The sequence below is a fragment of the Strix aluco genome, chromosome W, assembly GCF_031877795.1.
Source record: "Strix aluco isolate bStrAlu1 chromosome W, bStrAlu1.hap1, whole genome shotgun sequence".
In the NCBI taxonomy this organism is placed as follows: domain Eukaryota; kingdom Metazoa; phylum Chordata; class Aves; order Strigiformes; family Strigidae; genus Strix; species Strix aluco.
Genome location: NC_133970.1, coordinates 4,578,233 through 4,605,680, shown reverse-complemented (window position 1 = coordinate 4,605,680; position 27,448 = coordinate 4,578,233). Strand labels below are relative to the sequence as shown.

Genomic DNA, 27,448 nt, shown 5'->3' with positions numbered 1-27,448 from the left:
CTAAGCTGTACCAACTATAAAATGATGCCTGTATGCTAAGGTGAGGCTAATTTTACTCTCACTGAACTCCATGGAAAACCACTCAGAGGTAGCTGGTTTGATCTTTTTATCCAGAATTTCCAAGATACACATTTTAAATGTATTATTCTTACCAATACTGACTGTAAAAAATTCTCTTCACCTTTGCCTTATTTTCCTCATGCTCAAATATCCCAGGTTGTTTATCTTCATTCATTATTTCTCATTATAGGTTTATGTTGCCAGCTCTTCAGAGCAGGCATTCTTTTATTATCTGTCAGAGTATTACATATCAATATGGTGTTCTAATTTCAGGTCTTTAAATATTGCTTTAAAATAAATTCAGTAATACTGATTATGATAAATTGTGAACATGATTCTGGGACTTTGGATTATAGATAGACCCATACTGCAAAGCTCATGCATGACTGTAAACTTTGGAGAAGTTTGATGTTCATTTTAGGGACAACTGAACATCATTCCTTTCTGATGAAACATTCAGGGGTTATTTGTAGCTCACAGTGACATTTCACCATTACCACACGTACCGTGCCAGTGATAAGTTTTTGAAGGAGTGTACCCAAACAGTGAAGTCATTTTACTGCTTTTGCTAACCATCACTGGTCAAATTAACAGAAAAAAATAAACTCCATAGATGCAGTTGCTGCCTTTTCATCATTTCAGCTAGTTATTCCCCCAAAAATGCATCCTTACTCAAATATGATCTAGATGGACAATTCCGCAACAGAAAACTACTGAAGTCAAACTTACCGATAATGCAAGACCATTATTTTTGTGACAGAAGTTCTAATTGAAGATACTGAAAAACAACCACCGTATAAGGAGCTACTCAGAAGGTAACTTATGTTACCATGCAAAATACAGTTTTGTTCATTCTCCCTCAGGATAGAGTTTACTTCCTAGTTATGCTAACAATGCTGTCTTGAAATCTGTAACACAAATTTTGAAAAATCTAACAAGTGTTCATCTTTAAAGCCCAAACGTCAGACAGTTCCTATCATTGCTCTCATTTAGCTTCATTTCCTTCAGTTCTTTGAATGCAATCCAGAAAGCTTTAGCCACAAAGAAAATTTCCACTGAGTTTCAGTTCTAGACAGTTTTTTCTAGTCTTTGGCCAAAATTCTCCAGCATTACCATCCCACAGGCTCCATGTTGTTTTTCAGGACATTTCACAATGCCTGTCCTCTTTTAATGCTACCCCAAAGACCAGAGACTGTGTCATATCAGAAGGAGGTGAGAAAAAATGGAGGTTTCCATCCTAGTGAGCTAATCTGTACTATCTACTATCCACATTTCTAGTCTGTTCAAATCCAATCTGTTCTAGGAACTCTCTTCTACACAGAATATACAAATACCAAATATATGGTAGATATCTCTGAAAAGAGAACTGTCAAGAACAAGTCAGAATCATCAAAATATACAACTATGGGGAAAAAACATCTGTGGTATTATATCATAAGCACGAGTAAGAGGAAGGACGTAAGGTTAACAGGAACCTACCAAAAATAATTTATCACTCTCTCCACAGATCCTCAGCTACACATCTTAAGATCAAAAGCTCATCTCCTTTAGCACACAGAAAAGCACCTTCTGGGCCTCTCAGCAAGATAACAAGGAGGGGGGGCTTTTTTCTTCTGGGTTGGAGGGGGAGGCTGTTGGTTTTTTTAAATACAATTCCACCAACATCTCTAGACACAGACTGATGAGATCAGTACAATAATACCATACTGGAGTTGTTACAGGTACCTCTGTGTTACCTGTACCTCCATCTGGCTGTAAATTAAATACATAAATAAATAAACAACTGACAGCTCCCCTTTCACAGGGACTTGAGCACTTGCCACTCTTTCCAGATGCCATTTCCCAAGACACACACATAGGCTCAAAAAAATGTATCCATGAGAAAGAAACAGTGTGACAGGATGCACTGCAAATACACATTCCCCTCTTGCCATTGAATCTGTGTACTGGGTTTAAAGGGCAAAGTTTGGATAGCAGAAGACCCTGCAGGGATGGCTTCTGTGAAACAAATATTTAAAAACTATCTTTAAAATATATATTAGCACACAATCTTTACAAACTTCACTTACATCAACAAAAAGAATTTCCCACACCAAAACCAGAACATCATCGCAACACTGACAAAATTGGACAATTTACACACACTCCACTCCTTGTCCCTTCACCACAATTATAACAATAAAAATTCCCCACAATTATTCCACGCTCTGGCAATGTCCAGTCCATGTTTTGCCTGTTGCCTCTCCCAATTACTGACCCTACCTTGAATTCCTGGAGCTCCAGAACAAACTGTGGTGGGTTAACAGTTGGCTGGCTGCCAGGTGCCCACCAAGCTGCTCTATCAACTCAACTTGGGGAAGATTAATTTAATTTATTGCCAATTTCTAACAGAATAGGATAGTGAGAAATAAAAACAACTTCCCCCAGCCCCCTTTCTTCCCAGGGTCAACTTTACTCATGAATCTTCTATGCTCTCCCTCCTCAGCCCCCAAGTGGTGCAGGGGGCTGGGGAATGGGAGTTACATTCAGTTCATAACACTTCATCTCTGATGATCCTTCCTCCTCCTTTCTCTTGGCCTTTATTGCTGACCACAACATCATATGATATGAAATATCCCTTTGGTCAGTTTGAGTCAGCTGTCCTGGCTCTGTTCCCTCCCATCCTCTTGCCCACACCCAGCCTACTGGCCTTTGGGGGGGGATTGGAGAGTCAGTCTTGATGCTGTGAGCACTGCTCAGCAGTAGCCAAAACATTGGTGTGTTATCAACACCTTTCCAGATACAAATACAAAGCACAGCACTATGAGGGCTGCTATAGGGAAAGTTAACTCCATCCTAGACAGACCCAATACAATCTATCACCTCAAGGTAGCATTTATAGTATTGTCTGAAATATCTCTTGCATACGGCATAGATTGTTGCCAAATATTTGTAATCAAACTCTTATCAGAATAAATTTAATTTCATATCTTCTACTTTGTTACAGTGACTAAAGTGATATTTTATTCCAGGAAGTGTCCCATGGAGCTGTGTAGTTGAAGAGAAATAAATAGGATCTGTGATAAGAAAAAACAGAGAAGTAGAATGTTCAAACCAAAATTATATATTCCTATCTGTATCTGTTTCTGCTCTTATTTATCTGACGAATAAATGAAGCACGAAATGTGATGCCACTTTATCTAGTTATCTATCTTGACTGTTCTTGGTGCAGATACCTATGGTATAAGCTAGTACAGCCCACAACAATTATAGAAGATATAAAAAATGATCCTGTGTACCTTTCATCCCAAACTTAGAGTGTCTTCCAAACTTCAGAATAATGAGCATTATTACTAAGCCAGCGCATACCAGTGCTGTACTTCCCACCATAATATACACCTAAAAATGAGAGCACAAACAGATCAGATTTTTTCTCATTAACCATCTTCAAACACATTCAGCATACATTCAGATTTACCCATTAACCCAACCTCATGAAGTTCAACAAGGCCAAATGCAAGGTCCTGCACCTGGGTTGGAGCAATCCCCAATATCAATACAGACTGGGGGATGAATGGATTGAGAGCAGCCCTACAGAGAAGGACTTGGGGATACCGGTGGATGACAAATGGGACATGAGCCAGAAATGTGCTCTTGCAGTCCAGAAAGCCAATCATATCCCAGTCTGCATCAAAAGAAGCATGGCCAGTAGGTCGAGGGAGGTGATTCTGCCCTTCTACTCTGCTCTCATGAGACCCCACCTGCAGTACTGTGTTCAGCTCTGGGGCCCCAACATGGGGGACATGGACCTGCTTGAGCAGGTCCAGAGGAGGCCACAAAAATGATCAGGGGGCTGGAGCACCTTCCTTATGAGGACAGGCTGAGAGAGTTGGGGTTGTTCAGCCTGGAGAAGGCTCCGGGGAGACCTTATTGCAGCCTTTCAATACTTAAAGGCAACTTATATGAAAGATGGAGAGAGACTTTTTACCAAAGCCTGTAGTGACAGGACAAGGGGCAATGGTTTTAAACTGAATGAGGGTAGGTTTAAATTAGATGTAAGGAAGAAAATCTTTCCTGTGAGGGTGGTGAGACACTGAAACAGGTTGCCTAGAGAAGTTGTGGATGCCCCATCATTGTAAGTGTTCAAGGTCGGGTTGGATGGGGCTTTGAGCAACCTGATCTAGTGGAAGGTGTCCCTGCCCATGGCAGAGGGGTTGGACTAGAAGATCTTTAAAGGTCCATTCCAACCCAAACTATTCTATGAGTCTATGATTTAGATAGAGATTAATTTCAAATATGAAACATTTGCACTTAGATCAAAGAGTACAGAAATAAGTCACTTGCTGAGTTTTCCTCTATCCTGCAGAGAATAGAGACTCAGACACCTCTGAGAACCACTTCCTCAACATCCCACACATTCAAGGGTGGGAGGAAATGCACAGCACCCCTTTCCCTTCCAGAAGAGGGGCATGCTTTAAGAAAACACATGAGAAAAGCACATAAGAAAACACTTTTTTACTGTGAGGGTGCTCGAACACTGGCACAGGTTGCCCAGAAAGGTTGTGGAGTCTCCATCCTTGGAGTCCTGGATACAGTCCTGGACAACCTGCTGTAGCTGACTCTGCTTTGAGCAGGGGGGTTGGACTAGATGATGTCCAGATGTGCCTTCCTGTCTCAGCTATCTTGTGATTCTGTTATCAGAAAAAATAAGACTGTCTGGGATCTTCCTGATTTTTTAGCAAAGTATATCTCCATGAAGCAACCACTGTCAATGTGAGGGACTAGAGGCTGTCAAAGTTAATGCCTCCACTGCACTTAATGAATGGTAACAGAACAAAATCAAAGTCTTAAGAACCCTTCTCACTGCCCTTATAACTTTTCACTCCCCAACCACTGGTGCTATAGAGACACTGGGTAGGCTTTCTCCCATCTGCACAAAACATTCTTCCCTCATCACTTTCAGATGTATTGACACAATACCTAGCCTTCATAGCCTCCTTTTCCATTCTTTCCCAACTCACAATCTACCACAAATGCACATGCTGTCCACTGCCTGCCGCCTTGCAGTCATCAATACCTGCAGCAGGGAGGCAGCACTACTAATCAGATCGGCTGCCTGCTACCAGTTTCTAACAATTCATGACCTTTAACATTAATCTAACATTCAATTTCCAACATCATGATAGGTAAGGTGGCAAAGGAGTAGACCTACCAGTTCAGCTGACTGTACTAAGATCCACTACAAATTATCTTATCAAAAAGCTACATGAAATCACACATTAAAAACATACAATTAGAATTTGAAAGTTCATTACACCATGTCCTCTTTGTAAGGATCAGCTGACTTTGGGACTGGAATTAAAGCAACAGTCTTTAAGTTACCTTGAATGTTGTTATTTTGTAAAAAAGGAGTTGCTCTGCTCTCCTTGGCTAAAATTAGAAACAAAGTCTTGGGCTAACAAATTACAGTTAGTTGTTCAGAAAAGCATGAAACAAATTAGCAAATTTACTTGGAATGAAAAGTGATCCACTCTTAAAAAATGGGGTGAGGGAAGAGGGGGGTTGCACTGATTTTTTTCCTCTTGATTTTGATCACCACATAGTAATAGCTCTGGTGTTCTGATAGCTTAGGGTCCCATTACAATCTTTGCAGCTTCATTAGATGTATAGTCAAAAAAATCTGCCAAGATTACAGATCAGGAAACAATGTATATACTTACAGTGTTACTATCTTCATTCTCTTTGTTGGAAACATCTGCAGAAGTGATTCGATTAGTATTATTTGTGGTTTCTCCAAGATCATTAGGTGTGGTTTCATACTCTTAGGAAAGGAAAAAAAGGGTGCTTTTATAATTTCATAACCTTGGAGGGGAAAAGATTGTCTTTATTATTTCAGCTTTGTAATACCATGACAGTAACACTTATTAGAAGTCTGAGCTATTTGAAAAGTATACATTCTTTCTGTTGTACCTGATACATTTGGGAGGATCCTTGTGACAGATAATTTTGAACAAATTTGTTGTGACTGACAGACTTGAAAAAAGAAGCTGCTTTTCTGTTCAGCTTTATAGAGAAGGAATCTATATCATAATATATATTTCTATTAGAAAAACTAGAGTTAAATAAGAACTCCATCCATAAAGCTATTTTTATGTGCTACTGACTTCCCATTAAAAAATGAAGACTGCCCTCTACAATGAACTTCTCTGGCCTTGTATTCAGCCAAATATAGGACTGACTTAGAAGTTAGCTTGGGGACTTTTTGTTTATCTGCGAAGACCTTTTAGCTAGTTTATTGATACCAAATGCGAAATAGCTGGTTTTATTAGGTTAAAAAAATAATGAAAAATGCTGTTGTGTGCATAGAGGTTACAGTCTAACATGCTAAATTGTCATACAGGTAAACTTTAAAAAAGTTAAGTGCCTGAGATGGTCTGAAGAAATTTGATTTATCAAAACAATGCTACTTATAGGTTTGCAGGGGTGAATCCAGGACAATTCCATCAAATGAATGAATATAGCTTAATTATTTTGAAGTATTTAAAAATGAAACTCAGATATATACAGTCCATGTTTGTCTGTCAAAATTATACAAATGAGATAACAAGAATGAAATAGTACATGTATGAACTTAGAGATACATGCACTAAAATAAAAAAGCTTAATTTTATGATTGCATTTGGAAATATACATAATGTTTTAATTGTATGACTGTAATATGTGCAGATGAAATAAAACAAACAAGGGCAATAAGTGCATTTATTGCAAATGCACCTCCATCACTGTAATTTAAATTTGCAATTAACTGTGTATTTCTTTATATATTTTGAATAAAATCAGTGCCATAAGTCTACAGATGAAATTGTAACTGTGAATATGAAAAATCAAAATTCAGAGGCATAGCTCACAAACCAGAGAGGCAGGAGCTCAGAGCTGCTACCGTGCAAGGGGAGGGAGGGCCCTTATCTTCTTTAGCTTCCAAAGCTGTTTTGGAGATCTCAACTGGCAATACTAGCAACAAGTTACACTAGCCTTTTGATCTTCATGCATGCACAAACACACTTTCTTTCTGCAGCACTCTGCAGGCTTCATATTTTTTTGGTATATGAACCAATACAGCTACCTCTGCCACCAGTGCTACAGTTGGTCCAGTCAGGTTGTCTAATCAACGCATGAAGTCTATTCTGGCTCTACACCATACATGCTGAAGGATAGGACTTTTTCAAGCCAAAATACATATTTAGTCTACAGAGCTTTCACAAGAATCCAAATTTAATTTCCTGGCCTTTTATCATTTACATTCTCCAACTCAGCATTGCATCCCTATGTCTATAGCTTCCTATGGACCTTAACAAACAGCTCAGATTCAAAATCTTCATGTATATAATGTATATAACACAACACATACAGGAAACTGTGCAAACCAATCACCTCTTCCTCCTCAAAAAAAAAAAAATGGGAAGAGAGGGAGTGAAAGCTATGCTTTAGTATTTCTAAGCACTTAAAGCCAAATTGATGCTTCAAATGCACATTTGCTAAAGCTTAATAACATGCAATCAGAGTAATAACACATAAATCAACTTAAGGAAACTTTATTCATGTGCCATTTTGTCCAACTAAAAGTACTCCAAACAGGATCCAGCTTCTGCTGGAAGCTAAAGGGTGTTTTGGATGTGTTGGTTAGGATGTATTTTCATGCTCAGCAGAAGTATAGCAGAATTATGATGTAAAAATAGCCAGTTGTTTTTCAGTTTGCAGCTTCTATTATAATGCACATTGGCTTTCAATAGGTATAGCCTAAAATATTTTGCCTAACTAAAAAATAACTTGAACACTGTGTCATCAAATCTTCTCTCAGATATCACTGAGTCGTTCTGCTTATGCAAGAGAGAATAAAGGAAGGTAAAAATGAGAGGACAGAGAAGAATTACCTACAGGTGTATTGGGCTTGCATGGTAAGGTTTTAGTAGCGGGGGGGCTACAGGGGTGGCTTCTGTGAGAAGCTGCTAGAAGTTTCCCCTATGTCCGATAGAACCAATGCCAGCCGGCTCCAAGACACTGGCCAAGGCTGAGCCAATCAATCAGCGACAGTGGTAGTACCTCTGTGATAACATATTTAAGAAGGGGGAAAAAAAACCCTGGCTACTTCAGTGGGAGAGAGGAGTGAGGATATGTGAGACAAACAACTCTGCAGACACCAAGGTCAGTGAAGAAGGAGGGGAAGGAGGTGCTCCAGGCACTGGAGCAGAGATTCCCCTGCAGCCCATGGTGAAGACTGTGGTGAGGTAGGTTTTGCCCCTGCAGTCTATTGAGGTTAACGGTGGAGCAGATATCCACCTGCAGCCAGGGAGGACTCCATGACGGAGCAGGTGGATGCCCGAAGGAGGCTGTGACCCATTAGGAAGCCCATGCTGGAGCAGGCTCCTGGCAGGAATTGTGACGCCATGCGGGACCCATGCTGAAGCAGTTCGTGAAGAACTGTTGCCCATGGGAAGGACTCACGCTGGAGAAGTTCGTGGAAGACTGTCTCCTGTGGGAGGGACACCATGCTGGAGCAGGGGAAGAGTACAACCCCCATTCCCCTGTGCTGCTTGGAGGGAGGAGGTAGAGGACTCAGGAGTAAAGTTAAGCCCAGGAGAAGGGAGAGGTGTGGGGAAGGTGTTTTTAAGATTTGGTTTTATTTTTCATTATCCTACTCTGATTTGATTGGCAATAAATTAAACTAATTTCCCCAAGTCAAGTCTGTTTTGCCAGAGACATTAATTGGTAAGTGATTTCTTCCTGTCCTTATCTCGACCCATGAGCATTTTGTTATATTCTCTCTCCCCTGTCCAGATGAGGAAAGGGAGTGGGCACCTGGTGTCCAGCCAGGGTCAACCCACCACAACAGGAAAACTCACTTCTGCCAAACTCATTTTAAGCGGAATTTAGGGGTATGTTTTTGGAGGCAAAACAAGTATGGAATCATTCCTGAAAAAATAAGTTATATAAGGAGAAATCATGAACTCTCCTCCAAGAAATGCCTCTGGAACATTCACAAAATATCATGCCTGTGTGCTACATCAGACAGTTGTCACCCTACAGTACCAACTGTAACTATCAGTAGCAGTGGATTTATGATAATCTGAATCAAAAGCAGCAGTGCAAGTAAAAATTGCCCTCATTTATCTTAAATAATATAAGTCAAGAAAAGAACCAACAATACAAAGTGCCTTTTAGAATTGTGTTATAATATGTGCCATTTCAGTTTAACATATTAAGTCCTTTAGTGGTTTGAGTTCCTTTATTTCTATCATTAAAATAAAAGAAAAAGAAAATAAAATATATACCATAAACATCTGGATCCACAATTGGGCCACTACCTGTGCATGGAGAAAAAAAAAAAAAAACAAACATAAAGAAAAAGCCTTTGTAAATAGATTGCAAATGCTGGAAGAATAAGAGTTTCTTTAGGATGTTTTTTAAGAGCTTACATGTTATTTGCAATAGCAATGGTCAGTACCTACACAAATGCAAAGCAACATCAATATATTGTACTATAATTTACAATTATTTTAGAGCTATCCCAAATGTTAACACTTTGCTTCATGTGAAACAGATAATACACAGGGCATTTGCTCTAGTAAAAGCAGGCATATTTACCAAATGGGCAAAATTCTGCTCTCTGCTGCCAATGTATATCTGGAATAAGTGCAACAGTAACTATTCTTGTTGAAAATCAATGGTAAAATTCTCCCTGACATTAAGTGAAAGCAGACTTCAGTGGGAGTTAAAATAACTGACTTTTACCTGGTCAAAAAATTTGCAGTTAAATCACTGAGAGAGCAAACTGGTTTAGAGCTGCAGCACTGTGGCAAATTAAAGGCTAGAGGATGCTGTTATAGGATGCTCCCAAGAAGACAGATGCAACATAGTCTCAAATAGTCAAATTATCCTCAGCAAGAACAGCTTCACTGGAATCCATGAAGATTAGCAGATTAAAACAAGTTAAAAATTTAGCTAACAGCATGTGAAATTTGTTCCTCCAGACCTTAGTATTTTAAACAAACTTTTAATTTATAACATTAACTGTGATATCATTAACTTGACCCAAATCCCACTGTGGTACATGCTTTCCTCTCCTATATGCTTGCATCTTCCGTCCCTTGAAAAATGTTCTGTAAGTAGCATGCTGGATAGCTGAGCGCATCTTAGCATAAATCCTGTCTTCATCATGCTTGATACAACTTTGAAAGTAGAGTATTAGGGTGTTGATGATACAACATGCTTCAGACTTTGCTGTATTTATTTTAAATAGATATATAGTTTATAGGTGAAGGTTTTTTTATTTTGCTTTTGTTTTTATCTTCAGTACATTTGCCTGTAAGTGATTTAATAACCAGTTCAAAGCTCAGTCAGGATACCCCACCCTATGAAACATCAGGGCTGGTATTTAAGTCAGTCATGAAGGCATGGAAATAAACATAATACCAGAGCATGGGCCTAATCTTTATGCTTCATTGTACGATATGTGGGCCAAAAGGGGATACTACACAGTAACAACAGTGCTGAAAAAGCCTTTTAAGGGTCTGAAAGATCCTGCCAGTGCTTTAGATAGTAATAATATAGTAATAGTATACTAAAATAGTAATAGTATAATATATAGTAAAAAAAGTAATACAATGCATAGGGGATGCTAGCTTTTTAACATTTACTTTTATGCCAGCTTTAATAGAGGAGACAATGTTGTGGAATATTGTAAATCTCAGTACCATAAGTCTTACAGGAAAAAGCCCCACTAATAAAAACAACATTGAGGAGGCTAACTAGATAAGTTATTTCCTCTGCTGTTAATTTTTAAGACTGGTTTGGTGACATCCCCTACACACAAACTGATTTCTAATTCAGTTACATCCTGTCTGTATGTAGTCCAGTTTGAACAAAACATAGATTATCTTGGAGACTTATAATGCATACGTTTATAAAAAGGAAGGAACAAATAAATATTGCTGTCTTTCTAATTGCGAGGATACCTTTAATTTAAAAGGCCACAACTGGGAAATTTTCAGCTTACAAGGGATAAGCATAAAAGAAAAATGGAACATTAAAAGAAAAAAATGATAAATTCATATAAATGTATTAGAGGAACTGTTATTCTGTTAAGAAAATGAAACCAAATTCATATTAAATAATCAGAGTATAAGAGAACTTCCACTGTATACAGAATATCTATGAGGTGAACTGTTTTACTGAACTGTTATAATATAGTATTAAAGGATGCCAGTAGCTGAAACCATGACCTGTTTCTGTAATGAGTCTGTTTAAGGAAGGACTGTAGAGAAAAAAGAGAGAGAAGCTACTAAGAACAGCAGGAGAAAATAGAGCCTGATTATATCAGCTCTTCACCTTCTCTTTCTAAGGGTGGGAAAGAAAAAGACTTGCCATCTCTCTCCCTGTAGCAGGCTGAGCTGATAGGAACAAAATGTTAAATACAGACCATATTTTTACTGTCTGTAGCCTACAATGTAGGAGAGGGAATTTAAATATTCATTTTTTCTATCACATAACATTAGCACTGCATATTGCTGTTTCAAAAAAGAGGGAGGCTATTTCTATCCTATGGTTAAAAAGCCAAAGGTATACACATGCTCATATTTTCAGATATGATTCTGCAAATTGCACAAAACCACACCTATATTTCCACTCAAGGTCCACTCAGTTTTTTTCACATACAGCAATGCACTTACATGTACGTCTTCATATTCTTACAGTCACTTCAAATATGGTTTTGAAGATGTGAGAAAAGATCAAACCACGATGTACATTAACTACTCACAGTAGTCCCTGCAGTTCAGTGAATTAGTTCACCTTGAGACTGCTCACATAGCATTTAGGAGGTCTGATCTGGAGCCTTTAGAGCAGCATAAGATGCATATGTTTGAAGATAACTATTTTGAGCACAGATATTCCTAGGCATGCAGATGTCCAACCTCCACCGAAATGAATGGGAGTTAGATGTCTAAATGCCTGTGAGGACCTGAGAGCTGGTCCATCCTGTCTCTGGGTTACTTGTTTTCTATCCACCTCCCTCTAGTGTCCTACACAATATATTATCATCAACTCACTGGACTGCATTACTGATTTTGCATCAATGCACTAGATGCTACCTACATAGGCATACTCCCTGTGCCCTTGGATACACTGCCTAGTTGCACTTGTACACAGCGTAGAAAACTGAAGTGGTACTCAGTGCTTTCCAGGATCAGAACTAAGGCTAAAGAAAACACTTTCAGAAACAGCAATCTTTTACTAGCCTTAACTGGCACTGAGGATGGTTACTCAAAGGCAAGATTTAAAGAGCATTAGCATGGCCTCCCTTGAAAAGCAATAAAGAAGAAGAAAATGTTAAGAAAAAGTATTGGTTTACAACTAATCTTGAAGACATTCATTCAGAGAAAAAACATGCATATAAAATAGGTAAGCTGGCCAGGAGCACTGTCTCCACACTCTTGTCAATTTGCAATTGCTAACATAAAAAAATTATACTCACCATCTCCAGGCACTGACATGAAATGAGCATTAACCCGTTTTTCATCCTCTCCATACTCGTTCTTTGCCAGTAAGGTATAAGCACCATTGTTCAGATGGGTAGGGTTGTCCAGCTGAAGGCAGCCATGGTATTCACTTTGATTGCTAACATGTATTTTAGTACAGATGTATTCAGACTCATTCAGTATAGCCCCTTCATAGAACCACTGCAATGTGGGCTTAGGGTTCCCTTTCACAGTGAATGGAATACACCAGTGGTGGTCTGGGGTTGGAGATTCAATAAATGTGATATCTGGTGCAACTATATTGGGGAAAAAAAAGAGTGAAGAACGTCAGAATATCCAAAACATGTCTTTTTTTCTCAGGTTATAAGTGCTAAAATACGCTATTTGAAGGAATTATACCTATTTGGAAGATACCCACACAGGAAGCCCACCTGCTCTGCCTTGGGTACTATGCTCACAACTGAAATTAAGCCATTATTTAGAAGGAAACAAAACAAACTACTTTCAGACAAAGTGTGAACCCCCATTAAATCACTTACTCTGCAAGGTGTGGAAATTTCAGTTACCAGATCACTGAGAAGGGAGATAGGGAAATTTTAGCTTTATTATGTGTTGTGGTTTGAACTCAGCCAGTAGCAAATCGCCACATCTCCAGTTGTTTACTCCCCACCCCCCGCCCCCCTCCCCGGTAGGGGAGGGACAAAAGAAGACATTTGTAGGTTGAATTAAAAAAACATTTACTAGCAAAAACAACAGTAATAATAGTAGTCCAAAACAGGTAAAATGCAGCAGTGGCTCACCAAGTGGCGACCGGTACAGAGCCCGTCCCCAGCAGCGATCCAACTGCACCAGAGAAACCCACCCTGCAGATCCGGAAACCCAAAACAAAAAAATGCGCGTGATAGAGCAGGCGCCCGCCTATATGCTGAGCTTGACATCACATCACATGGAATGCTCCAGCAATCGATCGGGACCCAGCCCTTCAGCTGTGCTCCCTCTCACCCAAGGAAAATTAACTCTATCCTGGCTGAAACCAGGACAGTCTCCACCCCTTATTCCATACCACTGACGTCATGCTCAGGTTCCAAATACATTCTAAGGAATCACCATCCCTTTCCCGGGTCTCACAGATATCATTCCCTCAGTCTATGGACCACCGTTCCAAAATGTCTACTGAGTTCATTTAGTCCATAACGTTAGGTTCCATCTGTCATGACAGTCTTTAAGGCTGGAGGAATGAGGTGGAGTTGGCTCAGTCAGTGGAGCAGGAGGATTTCGATGTGGTAGGAGGATGGTGTGAGGCACCAATTGCAATAACAGAGTTATTTGACAGTTCAATTCATTGGCTATTTTCACCCAAAATCAAATCTCCTTAAGGCACACATCAGACTTCTGCATCCTCCGATATTACCCACCAAGTTCACCCAGGTCCTTGGGCAAAAGTAATCCCACGCATGGGTTTACTCCACACAATGCAGGAATAACCCAGACTGTCCTCCCCAGCATATTTTTAATGCGCACTACAGCATCTTTATCCTCATCCACAGTATGTAGGAGGTTTGATTGAGCAGGGTCAGCTTGCTTGGCAGATCCTCTGGTATTGACTAACCAGGTGGCTTTTGCTAAATGCAAGTCCCAGTGTTTGAAAGTTCCACCCCCCATTGCTCTCAGTGTAGTTTTTTAGCAACCCATTGTATCGCTCCATTTTCCCAGAGGCTGGTGCATGGTAGGGAATGTGATATATCCACTCAATGCCATGTTCTTTGGCCCAGGCATCTATGAGGTTGTTTCGGAAATGTGTCCCATTATCTGACTCAATTCTTTCTGGTGTGCCGTGCCATGCCGCCATAAGACTTTCTCCTCAAGGCCTAAAATGATGTTCCGGGCAGTGGCATGGGGCACGGCATGAGTTTCCAACCAACCAGTGGCTGCTTCCACCACTGTAAGCACATGGTGTTTGCCATGCCGAGTTTGTGGGAGTGTGATATAATCAATCTGCCAGGCTTCCCCATATTTATATTTTGACCATCATCCTCCATACCAAATGGGCTTTAACCATTTGGCTTGCTTGATCGTAGCACATGTCTCACATTCATGGATTACCTGTGCAATAGCATCCATGGTTAAGTCCACCCCTCGGTCACGAGCCCATCTATATGTTGCATCTCTTCCCTGACGGCCTGAGGAGTCATGGGCCCAGCGAGTCATGAATTGTTCACCCTGATGTTGCCAGTCCAGATCTACTTGAGACACCTTATTCTTAGCAGCCTGATCCACCTATTGGTTGTTCTGATGTTCTTCAGTGGCCCGGCATTTAGGTACGTGAGCATCTACATGAGATACTTTAACAACCAGATTCTCTACCCGAGCAGCAACATCTTGCCATAATTCAGCAGCCCAGATGGGTTTGCCTCTGTGATGCCAGTTGCTCCGTTTCCACTGCTGTAACCACCCCCACAGCACATTTGCCACCATCCATGAGTCAGTATAGAGGTAGAGCACTGGCCACTTTTCTCGCTCAGTGATATCCAAGGCCAGCTGGATGGCTTTCACCTCTGCAAATTCACTCGATTCACCTTCTCCTTCAGCAGCTTCAGCGACCAGTTATGTGGGGCTCCGCACATCTGCTTTCCACCTTCGATGTTTTCCCACAATGCGACAGGACCCGTCAACAAACAGGACATATCGCTTCTCATTATCCAGTAGTTTACTATATGGTGGGGCCTCTTCAGCGCACATTACCTCTTCCTCTGGTGCCATTCCAAAATCTTTGCCTTCTGGCCAATTTCTAATCACTTCCAATATTCCTGGACGGCTGGGGCTCCCTATTCGAGCCCGTTGTGTGATTAATGCAACCCATTTACTCCACATGGCATCAGTTGCATGGTGTGTAGAAGGGACACTCCCTTTGAACATCCAGCCCAGTACTGGCAGTCGGGGTGCCAGGAGGAGCTGTGCTTCAGTCCCAATCACCTCTGAAGCAGCTCAAACCCCTTCATATGCTGCCAGTATCTCCTTTTCGCTTGGAGTATAGCGGTCCTCTGATTCTCTGTAACCCCAACTCCAAAACCCCAGGAGTCAACCCAGAGTCTCCCCTGGTGCTCTCTGCCAGAGACTCCAGGTAGGGCCATTCTTCCCGGCTGCAGTGTAGGGCACATTTTTAACATCTTGCCCTGTCCAAACTGGCCCAAGACATACTGCATGGACTATTTCCTATTTAATTTGTTCAAAGGTTTGTCATTGCTCAGGGTCCCATGTAAAATCATTCTTTTTCCAGGTCACTTGATAGAGAGGGCTTACAATCTGACTGTAATTTGGAATGTGCAGTCTCCAGAAACCCACAACACCTAAGAAAGCTTGTGTTTCCTTTCTGTTAGTCAGTGGGGACATAGCTGTTATTTTATTAATCACCTACATTGGAATCTGACAATGTCCATCTTGCCATTTTACTCCTAAAAACTGGATCTCTTGTGCAGGTCCCTTGACCTTGCCACACTTTATGGCAAAACCATCTCTCAGAAGCATTTGGATTATTTTTTCTCTTTTCTCAAAAACTTCTTCTGCTGTATTACCCCATACAACGATGTCATCAATGTACTGTAAGTGTTCTGGGGCTTCACCCTGTTCCAGTGCAGTCTGGATCAGTCCATGGCAAATGGTGGGGCTGTATTTCCACCCCTGGGGCAGTCGATTCCAGGTGTATTGAACATCCCTCCAGGTAAAAGCAAACTGTGGCCTGCATTCTGCTGCCAGAGGGATGAAGAAAAATGCGCTGGCAATATCAGCTGTGGCGTACCACTTGGCTGCCTTCGACTCTAGCTCATACTGAAGCTCTAGCATGTCTGGCACGGCAGCACTCAGCAGTGGCATGACTTCGTTCAGGCCACGATAGTCCACTGTCAATCTCCACTCTGCATTAGACTTTCGCAGTGGCCATATGGGGCTGTTAAAGGGGGAGTGCATCTTGCTGATGACTCCTTGGCTCTCTAGCTGACGAATCAGTTTATGGATAGGGATTACAGAGTCTCGATTGGTGCGATATTGCCGTCGGTGCACTGTTGTAGTGGCAATTGGCACCCGTTTTTCTTCGACCCTCAGCAATCCCACAACAGAAGGATCCTCTAAGAGACCAGGCAACACAGACACCTGTTTAATTCCTTCTGTTTCCAAGGCAGCTATACCAAAACCCCACTGATACCCTTTTGGGTCCTTCAAATACCCTCTCCTGAGATAATCTATGCCAAGGATACATGGAGTGTCTGGGCCAGTCACAATGGGGTGTTTTTCCCACTCTTTTCCACTTAGGCTCACCTCGGCCTCCAATACAGTCAACTGTTGAGACCCCCCTGTCACTCCTGAAATACAAACGGGTTCTGCTCCTTTATAATTTGATGGCATTAGGGTGCATTGAGCACCAGTGTCCACTAGAGCCTTATACTGCTGGGGGTCAGACGTGCCAGGCCATCAAATCCACACAGTCCAGTAATCTCCGTTGTCCCTGTCCTCCACCTGGCTGGAGGCAGGGCCCCTCTAATGTTGATCATAATACCCGCTAACGACAAATGGGTTAGTGTGGTGTGCACGGGTTTCAGTCTCATCTTGATCACTCACTTCTTGTGAATACAAGTCAGAAGTTCTTCTCATAGGATCATGAGCAAAGTCGACCTTTCTGCTCTGTTTGGTCACTTGACTACTGGAAACCGGAGCAGCGTTTCTCCTAAAAGAACCCCGTTTTGTACTTGTTCCTCCTTCGAACTCACATACCCATTCTTCTAGGAGGTAGGTAGGTTTTCCATCCCATTTCTTCTTGTCTTCTCCATAGTCACGCAGGCGATGCCACAGCTTCCCCCGTGGTGTGTACCGGTTCTCTTGAGTAGAGAAACGACTGCTCCTGATAGCCGAGATTCTAGTCTGTGCAGGTGGGGAGTAGGACATGTCCTCTTTAAATTGCTGGAAATCTTGAGATAATTTCTCCACAGCCGCAATGAGGGAGGAAGAGAGACTTTCTTCATATTGTTGTAGTTGGCGAGCCAGTTCATCCACTGTTGGTCCCTCTTTGTCTCTCCAGTCCATTACTGCTAATGCATTGGCATATGATGAGGGTGTGCTCCGTACAAACTTCCACCACATGGGCCGGGTGCATTGGACTTCATCTGGATCTGTGGGTAGCCGTGCATTATCTGGGTCATAGTAAACCATCTCCCGCACATCTCCCTCAAGTATTGGATACCTCTCTCCATAGTGGTCCACTTACTTGGACAGCACACAAAATCTTCCTTGAAGGGATACCTCTCCCTCACACTTGACAGAAGTCGCCTCCACAGACTGAGATTTTTTGTCTTCTTTCCAATGGCTTTGTCAATGCCCCCTTCCCTAGACAGGGATCCCAGCTGCCTGGCCTCCCTGCCCTCTAATTCCACACTTACTGGCCCCGCTATCCCAGCATCAGAGCAGCCAGGTAACGAGTTGCTCACCTGGATGGCAGCTGAAATCTTTTCGCACATCTCGCAACTCAGGGATAAGGATTGGGTGACTATCACTGGCTCTGCCTCCTCCTCTTGTTCTCGTGATGGGCCTGGTTCATCGTCACCCTGTATGCCATGAGGGGATTTTCTTGTGTATTTCTTCTTCTGTATGGGAGCAACTGACACTGTCATGGGTTGGTTCTCTGGTTCAGCTGCAGCGCCTGTGGTCAGGGTTGTAGTGGCTGCAGTTTCTGTTACTTGGTTACCAGGTGCAGAGCCCTTCTCTTCCTTTTGAGGGTGCTGAACAGTGTTTAATAGCACTCGGTAAGCGTGGGCCAGGCCCCAGCATGTTGCAGTGAGTTGTGTCTCTCTGGAATTACCCAGGTGACAACATACTTTTTCCAAATAGTTTACTAGTTCTTCACGATTCTGCACCTGTGCAGGAGTGAAGTTCCAATACACCGGAGGTGCCCACTGTTCTAGGTACTTGCCCATGCTACTCCACACCCCCAGCCACTCATAATTCTCCAATCTTGGGGTAGATTTCCAAGGGATACTCTTAAATAGTTGCTTAACCCTGAATAAAACCAGAACCACATGCAGGAACACACTAGCTCCTAGCAGTAAGACGACCATGTTTATATCAGCATTCCAAAGGTATCTGAAATTCCTGAATTCCTCAAACACAATTGTAAATAGCCCCAGGGCCAATGACAGCACCCTATCATAGATGAGCATCACATAGTCCAGCAGAAACAAAATCTTAACCAAACTCTCAGGGACTGTGAGCAACAGCATGGGAAATACGTATTGCAAATTAGGTGATAAAATCTATAAGGAGCCAAGCAATCAACATTATTACCCGTTCTGCCATTATCTCAAACTTCGTGCCCTACGTTGGGCGCCAAAAACTGTTGTGGTTTGAACTCAGCCAGTAGCAAATCGCCACGTGGCCAGTTGTTTACTTCCCCCCCCAGTGAAATAGGGGAGGGACAAAAGAAGAAATTTGTAGGTTGAATAAAAAAAAAAAAATTACTAGCAAAACCAACAGTAATATAGCAGTCCAAACGGGTAAAATGCAGCAGTGGCTCACCGAGCGGCGACCGGTACAGAGCCTGTCCCCCAGCAGTGATCCCGACCGCACCAGAGAACCCTGCCCAGCCAATCCGGAAACCCAAAACAAAAAAACGCCTGTGAGAGAGCAAGCGCCTATATGCTGAGCTTTGACGTCACATGACATGGGATGCTCCAATGGTTGATCAGGACCCAGCCCTTCAGCTGTGCTCCCTCTCAGCCCACAGAAAGTTAACTCTATCCTGGCCAAAACCAGGACACTATGCTGAAAAAGTGGTACAGAGAAGTGCTGAAGGAACAAAACAGTATTAAAAATATTTAAAAGTCAGCCAAAAGCAAGTAGTACTGGAAATATATTCAGCTAGGTATCCAAACTTTCAGGTGACTTTTTTAAAAGAATCAAGGCCAGAACAGCTGATTTCATTCCCTGGATTCTTCTGTCAATGACAATTTTCTACTATACATTTTCTCATTCTTTGTTCAAACGTGCTAAATGCCTCAAGTTTACAGACTTCTGTTTCTCTCAGGAGATTATTCCAACACCTTGCACATTATTTCACTGTTAGGAAATTTTCCTTTATATTCATTCTTAACTGCATCCAATTTCATAATTTCATCTAGTTATACTCCCTTTTATCACTCAGAACAGTGCCAATCTCACAATCTCATTTACACTGTTCAAACATTTCTAGTTTATGTCCCTTTCCATAGCTATTACATATCTAATTTCCACCTACAAAACATTTTAAGTGCTTCTAGAGCGATATCTCAAGTTTACTGTCATGAGAACATGCTGAAAAAAAATTCCCATCTACAAAGTGTTCCCTTCCCATCTTCAATTAAACAGAGGGTTGCAACTTGTGAAAACGTATTTCACATAAAATTAATTCAGGCTGGAATCTCAGATCTAAGAAGCCAGTGTTTCTATAGTACATGTCCCTTCCCCCTTCCTTGGCTTTGACAAATAATTATTCAGTGCTATGACAAATAAATTTACATCTGGCAGAACAAATGATGCAAGTGTGTTAATTTTTGAACAAAGAAATTGTTGGTTCAGTTAAAAAAAACTTTAAAATTTTTCATTTATTATAAATAATTTCTATGACTTTTGATGCATTTATGTTTCTTAATTCCTAAGATAGTGTGTATGTATATGCACACCATTACAAACCTGTTCACACTGACAGTACCACTGAGTATTTGGGGTTTCAGACATTTACTTACAGATTGCTCAGACTGGAAGATAAAGCATTTAGAAACACAATTTTTGCAGAAGAACTCAGAGCAGATAAAGGTAAAAAATAACAACTGCTCATTGGGCTATTCCCAGAATTAACTGCCATAGATAGTTCACATGCTTAAAGGGTGTTTCTGTTTCAACAACCTGTGTGCCCAACAAATATTTATACCCAAAATAGTTATTGCCAATGTGGTTTAGCCTGCTTACGTACAGAATACTGTGAGCTCAGCAGAGGCTTGGTCCTCTCCCACAATATTCTCTGCTATGCAAGAAATCCACAGTCCACTGTCCACAGATGAAACGTTCTTTATGGTTAGCGAGGCAGGATTCTTACTTGTGTCACTCTACAAATGACCAAAAAATATGGATGTGCTAAATATGGCATAAAGAAACAATGGAGAGAGGGGGAACCATTGCCTACAGTTCAACAGCATTTTCCATTTTCCCTTCCTTTTAGCTGTATCAAACTTTAATTAATCAAAGCATTACTTTGGTGTCTTATCCAAACAGATGCAAAACACCTACAGAACCAACTGTAACCATTGGTAGCAGTGGATTCAAAGCCCCAAAAACTCATTCATTTTTCCACTATGTCACTTTCTGTTTCTCCCTTCTTTTGACACTTCTTTCTCTCTACACAAATGTTTTTTTCTGCACCCATTTCTTTGCTTATCCCTCTCTTCAGTTTCATGATTGATTTCTATGGTCTAGCTCTAATCTCTTTAATCTTTTTATCCCCTCCTATATTCTGTTCAGTCCTCGATTTACTCTTCATTTTATCTCTTTTGTTTACACTTAGCTTGACATCTCTTCCACTACTGCCTTCTGAACTCTACTGCACCTTGACAACAGCATGTCTTCTCCCACCTCCTTAGCCAAATGTCTCTTAAAAGCTTCTTGCTATCATGGAAACTTCCACAAGAGATTATGTCCCTTCTACTAAATGAACTACTGCCCAAGTACTGTTTTACTGTGCTTGAGCACAGGCTAATTGAGGTAAGAATTATGATTTACAGAAAGTTTGGTGCATTAAATGCTATATTAAATATGCAGCTATGCTACACTGAATAAAGTAAATTACAAAAATTAATTAGAAAAACAAAGCAAAAAGTAATTACAAAGATTTTAAAAAAAATAATACCACCTAGCAAAGCTAGTTGTTAAAGCCTCTGTTATCTTAAATGAGGTCCTTAAAATGACAGCCAAATAATTACTATTTCCATACTTGAATTTTTCATAAAATGCAAGATTATTTTATTAAAAAGGAAAGGAACCAAAACAAATTTAGAAAATAAAAATTAGGATGATTGTATAAAAAAACACCTTCTGGGTTACTTATTGTACACATGCTTTGATGCTGCACAGAACACAAGCAAATGATATGCTGCACCTGTAAAACCACAGTGACTTCCAGTGGTAGACAATAGGGACATGTGGGAACATCCTGCATACAGGATTGCAGACCAGAATTTTAAACATCGAGATGACACCTTAAATCCACTGAAGTCAAATGTCCCATTGATTTCACTGTGACACTGGGGCAGGAGGAGTGGAAAAAGTTCTCCATATGCAACTCTCAGAGGTCATCAAAGCACAGGCCTTCAATTGCAGGCTCAGGCTGAAACATATATCAAGAAAAGTCTAACTGACATTAACCAACTTATACATCAGCATGAAAGCTGAACATGTGGTTAATGTTGCAGAACAGGAAAGAAAAACAGGCAGAAGCAGCATAGGAGGTTAAGAGAAGGGAGGCAGAAACAAAGATATGGAAGTGAGAAAAAAGGAAACCAAAACCAACACTCACAGAAAAGGAAAGTTGTGAATAGCAAATGAGCTTTAAAAGGCACTCATTCTGCTACTGAAAAGACTTCACAGCACTGAAAAGTGCTCCACAGCTATATTATAAGCCCCTCTCACAAAGTTATGTCAGGATAAAAAAGCTTTTCAGGAAAGCTCGAAGTAAACTGAACATGGCATTTGAAAGACAGGAAGGTTAAAAAATGAGGTGATCTTACTTTTTGAACAGTATTCCACATTTGTCTTGGCTCACCACTCAAAAAAAAAAAAGAAATATAAAAATAAAGAACCACCACTGCATAAATTCCTCCAACTGTTTTAATTTCTTTTTCTTGTTGATAACTGATGCATTTGGGTAGTTTTACACATTAGAAAAAAGTTTAAAAATAAAACTAGAGCTCTGCAAATTTCTTATGAAAGCTGAAAGACGGGCTAGTCAAATTCTACATAATGACCTCAGTGAAGAAAGTGCAGCGGTTAAGAGACCCCAGAGGTCCTGTCTCTTCCATACTGCAGGAACAGTTTTGGAAGTACACATCACTCACTTTGTACAGACCTTTAGGCAGTCTGTACTCTCATGAATGCAGGGGAGCTAATGTCATTAAATTGTAAATAACAGAGGGTCTTGTACAGTGCAAATAATGACAATTTAGGAGGTCAACAGCTGCATGTTGAAGACCTGCTTAAATGCTTCTGCTTATCAACATCTCCATCAGAAAGAACTAAATCAGTATATCTCCACTGCACACACAGTCTAAGGCAGGTACACAGAATACCAGGATCTCAGGAAACAAAATTCCCACTCTCTGGATGGCTTTATTGAGGAAACATTTTCATACTTCATAAGAAAATTTTGCCATAGTAAAATCCTGACTTTGACTTTCATGACTCTCTTGTTATTTTGTTTTGTTAAAGGAAAATGAAACAAACCACAAAGTAATATTTACAATCAAAGTTCCAGCACACCAAGCTTTTGGCCTAAAAATATAATAAAAGACAAAGCTTTTCTCACAATTAGAATAGATTGGACTTGTTCTCTCCATGCAGGTATTTGATAATAAGAAAGTACTTAAGCTTCAGTATCCTGACTTGCTAGATTACTTCCATGAAATTACAGCACTCTCATTTACAAAAGAACATCCAAAAACTTAAGTGCAAATCAGTTTCTCGAGGAATGAATGTTTGCCATTTTCCAAAAGCACTGCAGCAGTCACCATGGATTGAAAGCAATTGGAAATAAATGTAATCCTAACATTAATTTACTATTTCATTTTTTAAATAAAAAGTTAATTAAAGTTAGAGACAAGGCTTTATTTCATCCTTTGGCAGATGTTTTGTCTCTGAATTGCCACATATTTGAATATGAAACTTACCTCATGGTTTGAAACAAGATTAGTGAGCACCCAGGATACATTAGGGGGCGGCCCTCCAGTAGTATCACAGTACAATGTGATGCTCTTTCCTTCCACCACGGTGATGTTGTAATTGCTTAAGTTTGCTGAGGGCAAGTCTATGATACAAGCAAAAAAAAAAAAAACACCCAAAAAAAAAACAAAACACCACATAGATATTTGTGTTTGCCAGAAATAGATACTGCTCAATTCTATGGGAAATGTATAAATGCAATCAAAAACACTGCTTACTTAAAATTCACTGTGTTCAGTTATTGTTCAGGAAGGGAGTACAAACAGCACTGTTGGAGATATATAAATACAATCCTTAAGCTGCTACATAAATTTTTTTGGGCCTCTTTCATTTGATATCCAAAAGAAACATTCTAGCATGTGGAAATATATTAAGCTAATTATAAAGGGAAATGTTTCAGGTGGACAAATAGTAGTTATCCTAACTTCAGGTTTTAACTTAAAAAAGAAAAACCCTCCATTTTTTAACACAGAAAATTTAATCTATCTCTGTTGTAGCAGTTGCAATAAAATCTGTTTTTCAGGAACTACTTCACATTGTGGTATTCCCACTATTCTCTACTACAGTTACTATGAAAATCCCATTACCCCATGGTATCATATAAAAGATTGAAGCCCTCCTTCTCATACAGAGAGCTCATAGACAGCAGAGCAAAACCTAGATCTTCAAGTACAAAGTGTACAAGAGGGAAACAAAGCCCTGAACAGATTAAACCAGAGGAGAGAAAGGACAGAAGAGAGGATCAGTGACTGCACAGAGCTGTTATCCAGGGCACTTCAGCAGACTTAGCTACTGCCCTCAAAAAAGAGGGAAAGAAGAAAAGCTGCGAGATGATACTACTCACCAGTAAGCCAGCCTAGTTTTTGCAAGAGCCAGGACTCTCTCACCATCTCACAAAGCTATAAACCACTTCATATCTCATTTTTCTCATATGTCAGTGCCCAAAGCAATGGAAACTTTCAAAGGAGTAACAGCACCAATATGCTGAGTGCTTCCAAAAACCCAACACGTTATAGACTACTTTGGAGCTGACCCTCTTTCAAAAATATTGCCAGGAATGTCAAAAGACTTTAACCATGAAAGATCTCACATCATATTATTTTTCATAGCAAATAATTACATAACATGATGGATATTTCTTCAGAGATACTGTACCATAATTTGGAGCTCCTACACATTGTAAGAATCCTTACCCTCAATTATGAAGCATTTCTCATCAACAATTACAGGCAAGTTTGACTTGCAATTTATCTTCTCAAATATAATTTATTTGCTGTGCTGGATATGTATGTATGTATTGGGTTTACACGGCAAGGTTTTGGTAGCAGGAGGGGCTGCAGGGGTGGCTTTTGTGAGAAGACACCAGAAGTTGCCCCCATGTCAGACAGTCAGTTCCAAGATGGACCTGCTGCTGGCCGAAGCTGAGCCAAGTAGTGACACTAGTGGTGCAATTGTGATAACATATTTAAGAAAAGGGTAAAAAATGCTGTGCAGCAGCTGTGTAAGAGAGAGGACTGAGAAAAAAAAGTGAGAGAAACAACTCTGCAGACATCAAGGTCAGTGAAGAAGAAGGGGGAGGAGATGCTCCAGGCACCAGAGCAGAGAATTCCCCGCAGTTCATGGAGAAGAACATGGTGACACAGGTTGTCCCCTGCAGCCCATAGAGGACCACACACTGGAGCAGGTGGATATGCCCTGAAGGAAGCTGCAAACTATGAAGTGGAACCCATGTCACAGTAGGTTTTCTGGCAGGACCTGTGGCACATGGGGCTGCAGAGACAACTGTAGAAGACAGGCCTTTCCCAAAAATACCAGAAGAAAAAGACATCTTCAGTTTCAGTGAGTTCAATGATAGCAGCTCAGTGATCAAATGCTTCCCAGAGACAGCAACTAATAACATAATATAACCTGTCCCAAAGACTCTGATCCTGCATCCCTGGGATTAAGTGAGCTCCAGGTGATCTCCAGAAGACTAATGAGTGACCTTACCCCACACATAGGACATGCCTCACTTCTAGGAATTTAACACACCAGTGGCAATCGCAGTCATCGCTTACATTGCTTACATCACTTACAGAAATAGTGGACTGACCACACAGAGCTGTCTTTGAAAAACAGCGATGAACAGGTTGAGAGCTTATGGATAAAAATTAGGGTCCATGCCAACAAAGGAAAGCTCGTGCTTGGCATTTTCTACAGGCCACCTGATCAAGGGCAGCCTGTTCACAAAGCATTCTTACTTCAACTACAGGAAGCATCATGCTCACAGGCCCTGATCCTGCTGGGGGGCTTCAGTCACCCTGACATCTGCTGGGAAAGCAGCACAGCAAGCTGTAAGCAGTCCAGGAGACTCTTGGAGTGCATCAAGGATAACTTCTTAATCCAGGTGATAGACAGCCTGACCAGAGGAGCAGCATTACCAAACCTATTGTTAGATTAACTGATTAGAGGGGTCCAGATTGGTGGCAGCCAGGGCTGCAGTGATCATGCCCTGGTGGAATTCACAATCTTGAGGGATATGGGCCAGGTAAAGAGTAAAGACCCTGAATTTTAGGAGAGCAAATTTTCAGTTGTTTAAGGAATTAGTGGATGGGAAACTGCCCTCAGGGATAAAGGAGCAGAAGAGAGCTGGCAGCTCTTTAAGGACGTTTTTCTTAGAGCGCAAGAGCTCTTGATTCCCACGTGTAAGAAAGTGAGCAAGGAAGGCAGGATACCCAGCATGGCTCAGTAAGGACCTCTTAGTTAAGCTAAAGTGTAAGAAGTAAATGCACAGGCAGTGGAATGAGGGATGTGTATCCTGGGAAGAATATAGGGACACTGCCTGGATGTGCAGGGATGGGATCAGGAAAGCTAAGGCACAGTTGGAGATGAACGTGGCAAGGGATGAGAAGAATAATAAGAAGGGCTTCTGCAGGTATGTTGAAAAAAAAAAGCACAATTAAAGAAAATGTGCTATCCCCTGGTAAAAAAGACAGGAGAACTAGTAAAAATCAACATGGAAAAGGCTGAGGTACTCAACAATTTTTTTGGCCTCATTTTTCAATGGCAATTGCTTTTCCCACATTTCTCGAGTCCCCAAATCTCAAGGCAGGTATTGGGGGAATGAAGTCCCTCCCATCATAGGAGAAGATGAGGTTCATGACCACCTGAGGAACCTGAACATACACAAGTCCATGGGGCATAATGACATGCATCCCAGGGTCCTGAGGGAATTGGATGATGTAGTCGCTAAGTCACTATCCATCATATCTGAAAAGTCATGGCAGCCGGGCAAAGTCCCCAGTGACTGGAGAAAAGGGAAATATCCCACCCATTTTTAAAAAGGGTAAAAAGAAGGACCCTGGGAACTACCAACCAGTCAGCCTCACCTCTGTTCCTGGTAAGATCATGGAGCAGATCCTCCTGGAAGTTATGTCGAAACATAAGGAAGGCAGGGAGGTGATTAGAGACAGCCAACAGGGCTTCACCAAGGGCAAATTGTTCCTGACTAATCTAGTAGCCTTCTACGATGGAGGGACTGCATCAGTGGACAAGGGAAGAGCTACAGATGTCATCTACCAAGACTTCTGTAAGGCCTTTGATATGGTCCCCCATGACATCCTTGCTGCTAAATGGGACAGATATGGGTTTGATAGTTGGACTGTTAGATGAATAAGGAATTGGCTGTATGGCTGCATCCAAAGTCTTACAGTCAACGGTTCAATGTCCAAGTGGAAACCAGTAGCGAGAGGTGTCCCTCAAGGGTCCGTACTGGGACCAATGCTATTTAATATCTTTATCAATGACATAAACAGTGGGATTGAGTGCACCCTCAGCAAGTTTGCGGATGACACCAAGCTGAGTGGTGCAGTTGATATGCTTGAGGGAAGGGA

At 41.1% G+C, this 27,448-nt stretch overlaps 1 protein-coding gene across 1 annotated transcript in view; it reads right to left on the bottom strand.

The window, feature by feature from the left end:
- The window catches only part of LOC141917553 (BDNF/NT-3 growth factors receptor-like), a 243,026-nt gene that overhangs the window by 171,939 nt on the left and 43,639 nt on the right, over nt 1–27,448 (bottom strand). The window contains exons 7-12 of the mRNA XM_074810810.1: nt 23,525–23,661; nt 20,563–20,695; nt 12,569–12,868; nt 9,369–9,401; nt 5,760–5,860; nt 3,339–3,438 (exon numbers count right to left, since the gene is read on the bottom strand). Coding sequence (XP_074666911.1) covers nt 3,339–3,438; nt 5,760–5,860; nt 9,369–9,401; nt 12,569–12,868; nt 20,563–20,695; nt 23,525–23,661 — 804 coding nt within the window. The remainder of the gene's footprint in view (nt 1–3,338; nt 3,439–5,759; nt 5,861–9,368; nt 9,402–12,568; nt 12,869–20,562; nt 20,696–23,524; nt 23,662–27,448) is intronic.